General features: G+C 42.8%; 2 protein-coding genes across 3 annotated transcripts in view; one reads left to right on the top strand and one right to left on the bottom strand.

Annotated features, from left to right (window-relative positions):
* schip1 (schwannomin interacting protein 1) overlaps positions 1-12,529 on the bottom strand; it is a 239,723-nt gene that overhangs the window by 149,316 nt on the left and 77,878 nt on the right. The window lies entirely within an intron of this gene.
* Positions 8,679-10,466, top strand: LOC146976504 (uncharacterized). The gene is made up of 2 exons (XM_085794651.1): positions 8,679-10,055; positions 10,334-10,466. The coding sequence occupies exons 1-2, from the start codon at positions 8,809-8,811 to the stop codon at positions 10,464-10,466; spliced, it is 1,380 nt and encodes a 459-aa protein (XP_085650777.1). The 5' UTR covers positions 8,679-8,808.

Here is a 12,529-nt window from a genome sequence, read left to right as displayed (position 1 = left end):
TAGAAGGATCTCACAGGGCTGGATAAGCAGTCGGATTGTTCAAGTTGAATAACAACATGGTGATCTTCTTGGGAGTACAGACAGGCAGTGAAAAATCACAGAAACAGAGTGGGAGAAGACACTCATTTTGACTATCTTGACAAGAAAGAGGAAAAATGTAGTGGTGTAGCTGTACAAGTGAAAGAGGAATTACTTCACAAGTGAAACACACGGGAGCAGTATCGAAATGGTTTGGGCTAATCTATTTTTCGACACTGTTCAAAGTAATTATCATGATGATGGGACAGCGAGCTGGGGAGTGGTTAATGCTCCATTTCCAGTTCTCCCCAGCTGTGGACATTGACAGATGTGTTCAGCCATTAAAACGTATATATGACCTTGCTGTTCAAGACAAACAGCTTTCTGTTAGGCTCAAATGTGCGGTGGAAACGCTCAGGAAAGAAGACAATGAGTGAGTGGTATTCCACTGGTGGCACTTTGAAACCTTAATCTCCTATTAGATATCCATCTCTCCATCTCCACACCCTTCTACACTGATGCACACTGATATATGAGCGACTGTGGCATGCCAGACAGGAGTGACACGCAGACACACGGGCATGCACACTAACCTCATTTTGTCATTTAAAAAAAAAAAAACAAGTCACAGGAATACTGTGGCAAACTTTGCACCAATCTGTGCTCATACACACTCAGCAGTAACTATTTTTATCTACCTATTTTTTGGGGGGGTGAGGGGGTATGTGTACAAGAAGCGCAGAATAATGAGCATTCTCAATGAGTGTGAGTGAGATGTGTGTGTTGATATTTTGGTGTACCACCTTGAGTCCCGGTAGAAGTGAGGGAGCGAGGGCAGAGAGGAGAGAGGATAATGATCCTGCAGATAATGGAAGAGTGGGATCTGGTAAATGAGGCTGAATATGCACAGTGCTGCAGGCCGTTCCTTTGCACCCAGTGTCACACTCACACACACACATGCACGCGCGCACCCGCGCCCACACATCTCACAGCTCTTGAGGTATGCAGTATGTGCAAAATCTTGTTGCATACGAATTAAAGGGAACACACTTTCCCCTACCTCTTCCCCGCCTATGTGCCTGTGTATCAATGTGTGTGAATACCTGAGTGTGAGTGTGACGCTGGGAGCTTGAGCATCCACCTATTAATAAAACATTAAGCACACGGTATGGGAAAGCAGCACCTTTACAGGAACAAGAAGCAGTTTGTACCCCTGACTGCTCAGGTACTGTACGATATTGAAATGTTTCTTCAATCCACAAACACAAATACGGCACAAGCTACAGCAGAGTGTTTGTTGTTAGATTTTGGAATTAGGTGGCACCTGGTGTGGTAAATATCATGTTTGGTTTGAAAATGAGACATCTACATGTAGGTGTTTTGTGATGAATACTGAAAACACTTTTTAGAAAAGTGGCGCTCAATGGAGCACATGACTATCAGCTCTGTTGTTGCAACTTAATTATTTATGTTAAAATACAAAGACAGATAGAATGTGCCTATGGTGACTAAAATGAGTTTTCCAATATATTACCAAATGTGAAATCCACTGTAAGTTCATTAGCAAATTGTGTCTTCCATCAGTCCATCAGCAGATTGATCCACTTTTACCTCAGAAATCTTACATACATATAATATATTCAGACTTAAGTATGATGCTTGGTAGCATGTGGCTAATCTGATCTTGATTACCTCTGAAAAGCCACAACCAACAGATTCCACAGCAAATATGATTCGTAATTATATCCAGTCTGCTGCTTTTCACATCACCCCTGTCCCCAATCAGACATTAATGATCAATTATGGCCATGTTGCTGGGTGAGCACGGATCAATGAGATAATGTGGTGGCGGTTGAGGGATCGAAGAAGAGAAAAAGCCTCTCTCTGTATGAGACAAAGAGGGAGGAGGGAGAGACAGAGAAAGAGTACCTTAACCCAGAAGGCACAGGATGAAAAGAAGCATAGAAGCAACCTGGTGTGCTGTTTTAATTGTATTTACATGGGAAATTTAAATGCGAGCAAAGGATGATCCCATACCAATGAAAAGGTTCCTTTATGTTTGTAAATAGTCAGTGTGGAGGGTTGGAAGACATAAACTGAGGACTGTTACCAGAAAAAAATACCTTTACATCAACCAGATGTGCACAACAGTGGCCCACTCTTCTTCCTTCAGGTTTTACATAAGTGACTTGCAGTAAGACTGTATGAAGCACAATTTATGAGACATATTGTATGTCGTGGTTATCACTGTCATTGGAGAGCAATGCAGGGAATAAAACCCTACTTCTAGTCCCCGGAGGGTTTGCGGCAGTATTGTTTACAGTTAGAAGATTATTATCATTAGCATCATTCTCTGTGTGTCTTCATTTTGGCAGCACAAATTGTATTTACAAATCAAAACAGCAAAGCACAGTGAAACTGAAATTGAAGAAAGGGGGAAGGAGGAAATTTATATATAGAAGGCAGGCTGGAAAAACCCAGCAGCTTGTTCACAAGTCTGACGTAATATTGAAAGACGTTAATATTTAATTGAAGTGTCATGAAATTAAAAGGCTCAAGGAGAAGAGGCAAAGGACGAAAGATAGAAAAGAGAATCAGTGGGAGAGGGAGAGAAAGGAAGATAGATAAGCAACTATAATACAAAGCAGCAGCTCACCTCTCTTTAATTACAAATATGCTGATAATGGGTTATTATCTTTGAAAGAAGAGGCCCTTGACTAAAGAGACAGAGAGTGGGTTGTTAGCTGACTGAAAGTGTCCTTTTCACAACAACATCAACAAGAGTCCCTGCAGTTCCAACTATTTGGTGCAAATTTCTGAAAATGACAGACACCATGCTTTTAAATCCAGAATAATTCTGTCATTTATCTCCAGTAAAGATGCAGAGAAGCACCCCTCATCCCCCACCCCCCACCAGAACAGAGCCTGGCTTTCTGACCCAGGGTTTTACTAGAGCAGGACAACTCCCTGCTATTTGGTTGGTCTGTCCCAACAAAGCAGAACAGTGACCCCCTGTGGACGATACAAATGCAACATGATGTCATTCTCAAGCATGATGTCATTCTCAAGCTGTGATTTATAAACAACTGTCCTTGTGTGGCTTGCCATAATGCGGCGTCCAAAGCAAAAAAATTGATGCGATATTGCATTTTCTAGCTTTTCTGTGAAGCTCATGTATGACAGAGACAATGCTCAACAGTCTAATTAAGACTCAACGTACATTCACTTCCACCCTCAACTTCTCCATCACACACATACATACACATACACATACGCCCAGCATGTCACATGGCTATAATGTGTATGACACACCACAGAGAGTGTATGACATGACTTGTCCCAGGTGTGAGAGGGCTCATGTTGGACTTGACATGGCGCTGGCAGGTGATTAGCTGAGAGTCAGACTCCGCTGCCCCCCATCGCAAAGACGGCGCTGTCTCCCTAATACATAATTACAAGAGTCATATGAATGTCCTTCAGATGGCTGCAGTGTGCTTGAAGCATTTAAAAAGAAACCTAGTGCATTAGTTTTCTATCTGTTGGTTGGTTGCAGCCACAAGAAGAATTAAACGGTATCTTCCAGATCTAGAGGCTGACTCTCTCCACCTAAGGTGGGGACGGAGTAGTGAGGGGTCACTAATGATTCTGTCAATCAATACCTTGGCTGGTGTGTCACAGCAGTCCTCCTACATCCTGCAGGGCTGTCACTCTTCCCGGCCCACCTGAGACACAGTGGAGACCCAGCACACCCACACCTGCACTGCCACCATATAGTACAACTAATCTGGGTGAGAGATTGCGACAAGAGGGATTATGTCAATAAAATCTGCAGCCTACAAAAGCAGAGCCGGCATCACTCCTGAGGAATAAGGAAGAGTATAAATCCATGTGTAAGCTGTCTTTTCAATCAATTTGCACCTAATGAATGAAGAAAAATGATTAAACACATGAATTGCATCCATGAGGCTTCCATAAACCCAAGCTAATTCAAGGGAATCCTTAATCGCCTGACCTAGGCTTTTTGTATCGCCCGTGGTATTACAGTAACAGGATTGTAAAAGCACCGGCTTCAGCTACACCCATCCTCTGGTGACGAAGAGACGGGTGGGGGGATAGCATTAATTTACAAAGCCTTATGTTGCATTTGCATAATTACCATAAATCATCATAGGGATGTCCTGGTCCACAGTAAAAGGAGATGTGGGAGAGGTTACTGCCATCGCTTGGAATTGTGGCAACATGCAATACATGATTTAATAGCTAGCTACTGTAGCATTGTTATTATTAAGGATAATCTTGGGGTCATTGATACAATGTTGAGGGCACAGCAAAGACATGTCCTTGCGTCTGGGAATCTAAAGGTTTATACAAATCTGTGTCTACATTACCTGCAGCATCAAAGGGCTGTTGGCTATTCACTTGCTAAGCATCTGCTGCATTGCATACTTATCTCAATTGACATTCTTAAAACGGCTTTAATAGTGATGATCTGTGCACTGCTACTGATTTACTAGAACATTTTCTACACTAAAGAAAATTAAATTTGCTTTGGAGTTGGTCTTTTGCCCATTAAGGGCTTTTTGAGGAGCGTTTCCTTTTCTTAAATGAGGGTCTATGCATTGAGGACTGCATGTTGCAGACTGTAATACTCTGTGAGGGAAATATGTGATTTTTAGCCGATACAAAGACAACTGATGTGACTTTGTGTTATAGGGATATTTCACATTTTGGCAAATTTGTTTTAGGAATAGGTTAGTGCAAGCTGTTTTTAGATCGACAGGGGAAAGACACGAGCTGCAAGGTATTTCCATGTTTCCCTCATCAAACTAAATACACAATCCAACAACAACAACAACCAACAACACATGAAGCAAAAACTCAGAACTACGTGCTTTTGAAATCCCTCCGCCCAGCAGCCGTATCTGAAATGTAGTTTTGGTTATGCATTTGCCTCGAAAGCCATTATCTCATAGCGTGGTGAATGTGCAGGTCACAACTTGTCCACAAGAGTGTTTTGGAGTTATTGGATTGTGTATTTTGTTTGATGAGGGAAACGTGGAAAATACAGAGGGCCCCCGTCTCTCCCCTGCCGATCTCAAAACAACATGCACCGACAATTAAAGATAATGAACCTACAAATTTGCCAAAATGCTGAAATATCCCTTTAACACTGATGATGCTTAAGAATCATTCTTTTAATATACTTTGTGATTTTACCTTAAAGCAGAAGTAAGTGGTCCGGTCGTTTTCGCTAATGCTGCGTTCCAGGCAGGCTTTTGAAATCGTAAATTACAGCTTCAAGTCACAACTTACGACTTTGTAGCGTTTCAGGCAACCCACTCGTGTTTTTCCGACCTGTTTTACCGGTGAAAGTCACTATAACGGCCACTCGTAACTTCCGACCGGTGAACTCGTACCAGATCGAACTGGTACCACTTCACGGTCGGAAAAATACGAGTTTCCTTGAACGCACCATAACAGTCCTCGTCGCTACGTCACCACATTCACGGCGTTCCTTGGCTGCACACACAGCCCTGCATGCCGTTCTCTCTCCTCATTGGATAAAAATTGTAGGATACGAGAAAAGTTTTCTCCTCGGCTCAGAGCAGAGCAGAGTGACTGACAGACCCGTGTTTCAGTCCAAACACTCTATGTAAGTGATTGCTGTCGGAAGATATAACTATTTAAGACTTATATTAACACAAATATATCACTTACTTCTGCTTTAAGAAGAGAGAGACATTGAATGAATTTCCTTTCCAGTGGTAGACTAATTGGAGGTTGAGAGGCTGCCTTTGTGTATCGTATCTATCAATGAACGGTACAGCATGAGCTTAATGTACAGTAGAATGGGGGCATGGGGGCATGCTGAGCCCAAGGAGAGCCATTTATACAATAACAATGCTGAAGCCTTACTATGATAACTATTCACAATATGTGACCTTTCCTGCTTTCTTCCATCTATAGTAATGAAAGGTTGGCTTGTGCAGTGAATAGAAGAGACGTAGAGGATTAAAATTACATGAGTTCAGTGACAGGGCAACAATTTGTACCCTGCATTAGATTAAATGGCTGAAAAAGAATGTGAGGGGTTAAATGCCGTGCAGGGCACAGTCTGTGCAGCCTGTTGGCTCAGTAATCTGCTGAAGCTCTAATGCTTGCTTTGTGCAATGACAAATATGAGTCAGTTACGAAAAAGTCAGTGGGTTATTTCAGGACAACTCCGAGCAGACTCAGAGGTTAAACAGCAGATCTAAATAGGCAGTGTGACGTTGCTTAATGTCTTTTATCTCTGTTGAGTCAACTAATGCTTGATGTACTTGTGCTGTACATGAGGAATAGACAAAGAGGGACTCTATGAAAATTCCCAGAACTCTACCTAACCTCCTTTTTGTCTCTCCTGTCAGCCATCCTTAGCTGCTGCAGCTGCATGACCTGATAAAGCCAAGAGAACAGGAGGTGGGTGAGTAAGTGATAAAGAAACAGAGACAGAAACAGAGAGCCAGAGTGAAGGAGATGCAGAGAGGCACTGAGAGAAGCATAAAGATGTTAGATGAGAAAAAGAGAAAGACATTAAATATGAAAAGGAAAGGCAAAAATAAACGATGACGTGACAAAGAGGAGGGGATGTTAAGATAGCGCCGATGGAGAGGGCAGAGATGGGTTAGGCAAGACAGCTGGCAGATGGGGAAGGGAGTCCTGCTCTGCTTGGCCCAGTCTCACTGCACCTAAGCAGGCCAGATGGACCACCCTGCCCCTGTGTGCCCTTCACCAGCAAACACAAACATAGTACACACATTCACAGCACATGTATGCTTTGTACTAGTCTCCAACATACTCTGTACAATCAATTGGGTGGAATTACTTTTGCGAAATGATACAGGACAATATGATACATTTGTGCCATGTATTATTTTCACATAAACACAGTGGGTGACACATGACTAGTTATTTCACATGGGAGTTGTTAACCAAAATGTCAGTGTTTGTTTACCACAACAGCTACAATCACTCCCCAGGAAGAGATAAAAAAAAGAAGAAGAAGAAAAAAAAGACCACTGTGATACTGGGTCTCCCTCTAGTGTGGAGACTCAGCAACTGCATCATGGATCATAAATCAGCACCCAACGCAATGAACAGCTCCCAACCAGCCAAGACCGACTGCCAGTGAGCAGAGATGCAAGGCAAGAAAACATCTCAAAGTTTTAACAATAATAATCACATTAAAAAACACTTTTCACATGTTGAGATCTTCTACAGTAGGTGTTTGTTTTCGTTCTCATTTCTCAAGTAATTTAGAAAGAAAAACATTCAGCTGGTCCCCAAACAGTATTGATTGATGTCTGGTTATAAAAAGACATCTATCATCTAGACAGTCTGAAATTGAAGCTGCAGTGGTCTGTGTGTCCATGAGCCTGTCCCTGTGCGTGTGTGTGTGTGTGTGTGCGTGCGCTCGCTCTCCTTTGTTTTTGTGCTTTTGTGTGTGTACTTGTAGGTGGTCAGGAGGTGGGGGGTTGACATGGTACAGTATTATGAAACAATAAAATTTAGACAGCTGATTCATATCTGGGCATAAAAGGCCGAGTTTTGTTAGGTTCCTCTTTAATGAAACCTATAATTTCTGCCTGCCTCTATGGTGTTGCTATGGAGCAGAGGGATCGATCATAAAGAGAGATATCCAGAGCTGCTCTCTTTTGCAGGATTGCTATGGCAATGAGAAAGCTAAATTACAGTGTGAAAGATAATTTACACAGTAAAGAGTCGCATCAACTATATCTCAGTCACACACTGTGAAGAACATTACACTCATTCCACATGATAAAAAAAATGTAAGCTTTTGAATAGAAACGCATGAAGACCTGGTTTGGCATACACTACACACACACACACACACACACACACACACACACACACACACACACACACACACACACACACACACACACACACACACACACACACACACACACAGCAATGTTTCTCACAGGCTGATGTTATAGGCACAAAGGTTACAAATTCAATCACTTTAGATATGACTTCCACATCACTGTGTCTCAGGAAAATATGACTCCATTCTTGTGTGTGTGTGTGTGTGTGTTGGTGCATGCATCCATGAATGTATAGAGACTGGTGCAGATTGAAAATGTTTCGCTGGGTCGACAGAAATGAAACTGTTAGAAATTCAAACAGGGTGGAGCTGTCACGTCCAGCAAAAGAAAAAAGCATCGCAAAGAAAGAACAATCAAATGAAGAGAGAAAAGGGCACAGAGAGTCAGCGTGTGAAGAAAGACAGAGTTAAGGTGGTCAAACAGATTTCATGTGGACTGTTGCTCTCAATCAGGTTTAAAAAAAAAAAAAGAAGAAGCTATGATTTCATATGAGAGGAGAAGCTGAACCTCTCTCACCCACTGAGGGGAATATATCTACAGTATCAGCACATTCAACCGGTGAACCAACATCTGTTTTTCATCTGCCTTTTCTCTCTACCACTCTCCTCTATCTCAGTTGACCCTGCTTTGCTTGAGTGCTTGAGTGCAGACGCTTCACTCCTTTGCTCTCCGCTTCACTCTCTCTTTTTTTTCCCATTGCAATCTTTTCCTTTTGAAATTTATTTGTATTTTTTCCTGGATACCTACATATCACTGGGAGCCTAATTTATGATAGTTACTGGAGGCTACGACTGTTTTTTAAACTGTTTTACCCTGAGAGTGTGGCTTATCAGCAGCACAACCCGGCACTGTCGTGACCGGGATTGAGGAGCTCAGCTAACAGAAGCTAATTAGCAGCAAGATGCCTCCTTTTTCCACGGAGGACTACCACAAACTGCTCCAGAAGATAGCAGTACTGGAAACAAAAATGCATCGGCTCGAAGTGAACGTGGAGGTAAATGGACAATATGGAAATGATACTACTCTGCCGATATTCCAAAACAGTGAAAGGGAGCAGGCTAACACAAGGCTAACGGGCACAACCAAGGCACGGCCGGAGCCAGGTGTAAATGGGAGTAAATCAAACAGTCCTCCCTGGAACTCTCTTGGTGCAAAGCCAAAGCACCACAAAATACCTCCCTCAAACATGGGAAGACGATTATCAGGCAGAACCCAGCACTCGGAGATGGATTACGACACCGAGTGGCCTGCACTGCCATCACACAGGACTGTCTCCTCAACCCCAAAACCACGGAGAAAACAACCACGGACCAAGGCTACGAGCAAACTGCCCCAAGACACAGGGATTCTACTTGAGAACAGATATGCTCCACTTTCACAGGACCCAGACTCCCCAAAAGAAGGCTCATCTCCCAGGACCAGAGAAAGGTATGAGGCTAAATCTGATGCTAAAGGGCTACAGAGAGAGCTAACCACTGGGCCTCAAACTCTGATAGTGGGTGACGGAGCTGTGTATGACATAAAACGCTTTTGCAGCAAGAACAACACCAAGGTACTGTGTTTTCCCAATGACATGGTGTCTGATGTTTCAAAAAAGATCCTGAAGATTGTTGCTGAGCATCCAACATTGAAATCGCTCATCATACACACAGGAGCCCTTGATGTTGTGAAGCAACAATCAGAGCTATTAAAACGAGACTTCATGGAACTGATAAACAAAGTTCAGTGTTTGAATACTGAGGTGTTTTTCAGTGGACCTCTGCCAACAGTTCGGCGAGGAGATGAGAGATTCAGCAGGCTGATGATGCTGAACAGATGGCTTAAAGATACATGTACTGCTCAATCACTGAACTTTATTGACAACTTCAACATCTTTTGGGAACGCAGGCACCTCTTTAAGGCAGATGGATTTAGCCTTAACAAGTCAGGAGTACAGCTGCTAAGTGCCAACATCTTTTACTTTTTGCGTCAGGCACCAGCAGTCCCTGTCAAGGACAAGAGACAAAACAATCCAAAACAGCAGATAAGACGGCACTCTGGTGAGGGCGCTGAGATAAGGATTGACAACGGAGGACAGCAGACTCAGAAAGAACCTGCAACGTCATCATCTGCACCCCAGCAACTGGATTATCCACCAGCCCCAACAACGTCATCATCTTCACCCCAACAAGTGGATTATACACCAGCCCCAACAACGGCATCATCTGCACCCCAACAAGTGGATCATCCACCAGCCCCAACAACGTCATCATCTGCACCCCAACAAGTGGATCATCCACCAGCCCCAACAACGTCATCATCTGCACCCCAACAAGTGGATCATCCACCAGCCCCAACAACGTCATCACCTGCACCCCAACAAGTGGATCATCCACCAGCCCCAACAACGTCATCACCTGCACCCCAACAAGTGGATCATCCACCAGCCCCATCAACACAACACAAGGAGTCTCCCTTAGCCCCAAAAGCCCCAAAGGGGGAGTCTCCCCCGGCCCCAACAGGAGACTCCCAACATTCAACCCCCCGAACCCCATCCAGCCCCCAACTCTCTTCATCTAGTCCTGACTCCCCATTTCTGGATTTCCCTGACAGGATGAAGAGCTTTCTCACTAGTGGAATCCAACTAACACCACGCCAGGGTCTCATATTTTCCCCAATTAACCCCCCACATCGTCCACCCCCTCGCATTCCACCACGTCAGAAACAACCCTCGACCAAAAGTCACCGAGCCCCCCCACTTCCTCTGAATCATCATATCATTGAATCTGAATGATATGTGCCGGGTCCAGGCTGCAATACTGATATCAAGAATGTTCTTTCCCAGGAAAAGTCAGGGCCCTATGGAGTTCAGGCAGCTTTCTCAATCCCTGTGGTGACGGGTAACAGAAAAGTGATCAAACTGGTGAGAAATAAAAAGGGTTCAATTAAATCTACCAATCTAGTGAGTATAGCTTGTCAACCTCGAAACTCACCAGTGTCTCCTGTTATCTCCACAAGGTTAGCTCTACTTAATATCAGATCACTAGCCAACAAATCCTTGTTAGTAAATGACATCATTATCACCTATAATCTAGACTTCTTACTTCTTAGTGAAACATGGCTGACTGAATGTAGCTGTGCTACCATTCTCAATGAGGCTGCACCAACAAATTTCAGTTTTATGAATAAGTGTCGTAGTGGTAAGAAAGGCGGGGGAGTTGCTGCCATTTTTAAATCTGTATTTCAGTGCAAGGAAACTATATTTGGTGATTTTAGCTCTTTTGAATATCTCTGTTTTTTAGTAAAGGGTGATCCAAAAGTTCTCTTCCTAATTATTTACAGACCACCAAGATACCCAGGAAAATTCTTTGATGAGTTTGCCGAACTGCTGTCAGTTATCTGCACTGACTACAACTTTTTTATCATAACAGGGGATTTTAACATTCACATAGACAATAACATGGACACAAATGCCAAAGAACTTTGCTCTCTTCTTGACACTTTTGGCCTCTCCCAACATGTGAAAGGGCCCACACACACCCGAGGCCACACTCTGGATCTGGTTATCTGTAGAGGTGTTGACATTACATCTGTTGATATCAAGGACTTGGCTCTTTCTGATCATTTCTGTGTGTTCTTTGACTTACAGATAACTCCGGACATGCAGTTACCCTCTGTATCTGTTAGGAAAAGGTTCATAAATGAGAATACCAGTGTTAAGTTTATGGAGGCTATAGTCATGTCACCAACTGTGAGTGCAGAGACAGTTGATGAACTCCTGGATAATTTCAACTGCAAAATCTCAAATGTCATTGATACCATTGCACCTATTAAAACTAAGATGACCTTGGCCAGACAGAGAACACCATGGAGGAACACTTTGATGGTAAAGGCTCTGAAAACAGAATGCAGGAAAGCTGAGCGTAAATGGAGAAAAACTAAACTTCAAATCCACCATGACCTCTACAAACAAAGTCTTTGTAATTTTAACCATGGGCTATTCAAGGCTAGACAGCAACACTTTACTGAAATGATTAATAAGAATATCAACAACACTCGTGCTCTGTTTGCTATGGTTAATAAGCTTACAACCCCCCCAAAAGAGATAGTTTCAGAACTCTTTTCCACAGAAAAATGCAATGAATTTGCTTACTTCTTCAATGAAAAAATCAAATCCATAAGGCTAAATATCAACACAAATCAGCAAAATAATACAATGATGCAATCCCTAAAATCACCTAGGAATAAATCAACTGTAATGTCAGAGTTTAATACAGTTGACCAAAAAACCTTAGAAGAAACAGTTCAGCATCTTAAAACATCGACATGTTGTCTTGACACAATACCATCTGACTTTTTTTAAAACTATTATAAGCTCTGTCCAAACAGATCTGCAGCAAATAATAAATTGCTCACTTCAATCAGGCACGTTTCCTAAACCCCTGAAAGTAGCTGCCATCAAGCCGCTCTTAAAAAAGAGAACATTGGATACTACCATTTTAACCAATTACAGACCCATCTCAAATCTTCCCTTTATAGCCAAGATCGTTGAGAAAGTGGTTTTTAATCAACTCAGCAACTTCTTAAACTCCAGTGGACTCTTTGACAAATTTCAATCAGGCTTCCGACCTCACCACAGTACA

Source organism: Trachurus japonicus, chromosome 13 (genome assembly GCF_045865225.1).
Source record: "Trachurus japonicus isolate A0001 chromosome 13, Traja_1.0".
NCBI lineage: Eukaryota > Metazoa > Chordata > Actinopteri > Carangiformes > Carangidae > Trachurus > Trachurus japonicus.
The sequence above is the reverse complement of the archived record's forward strand: the minus strand, read 5'-3'. Positions and strand labels throughout refer to the sequence as shown.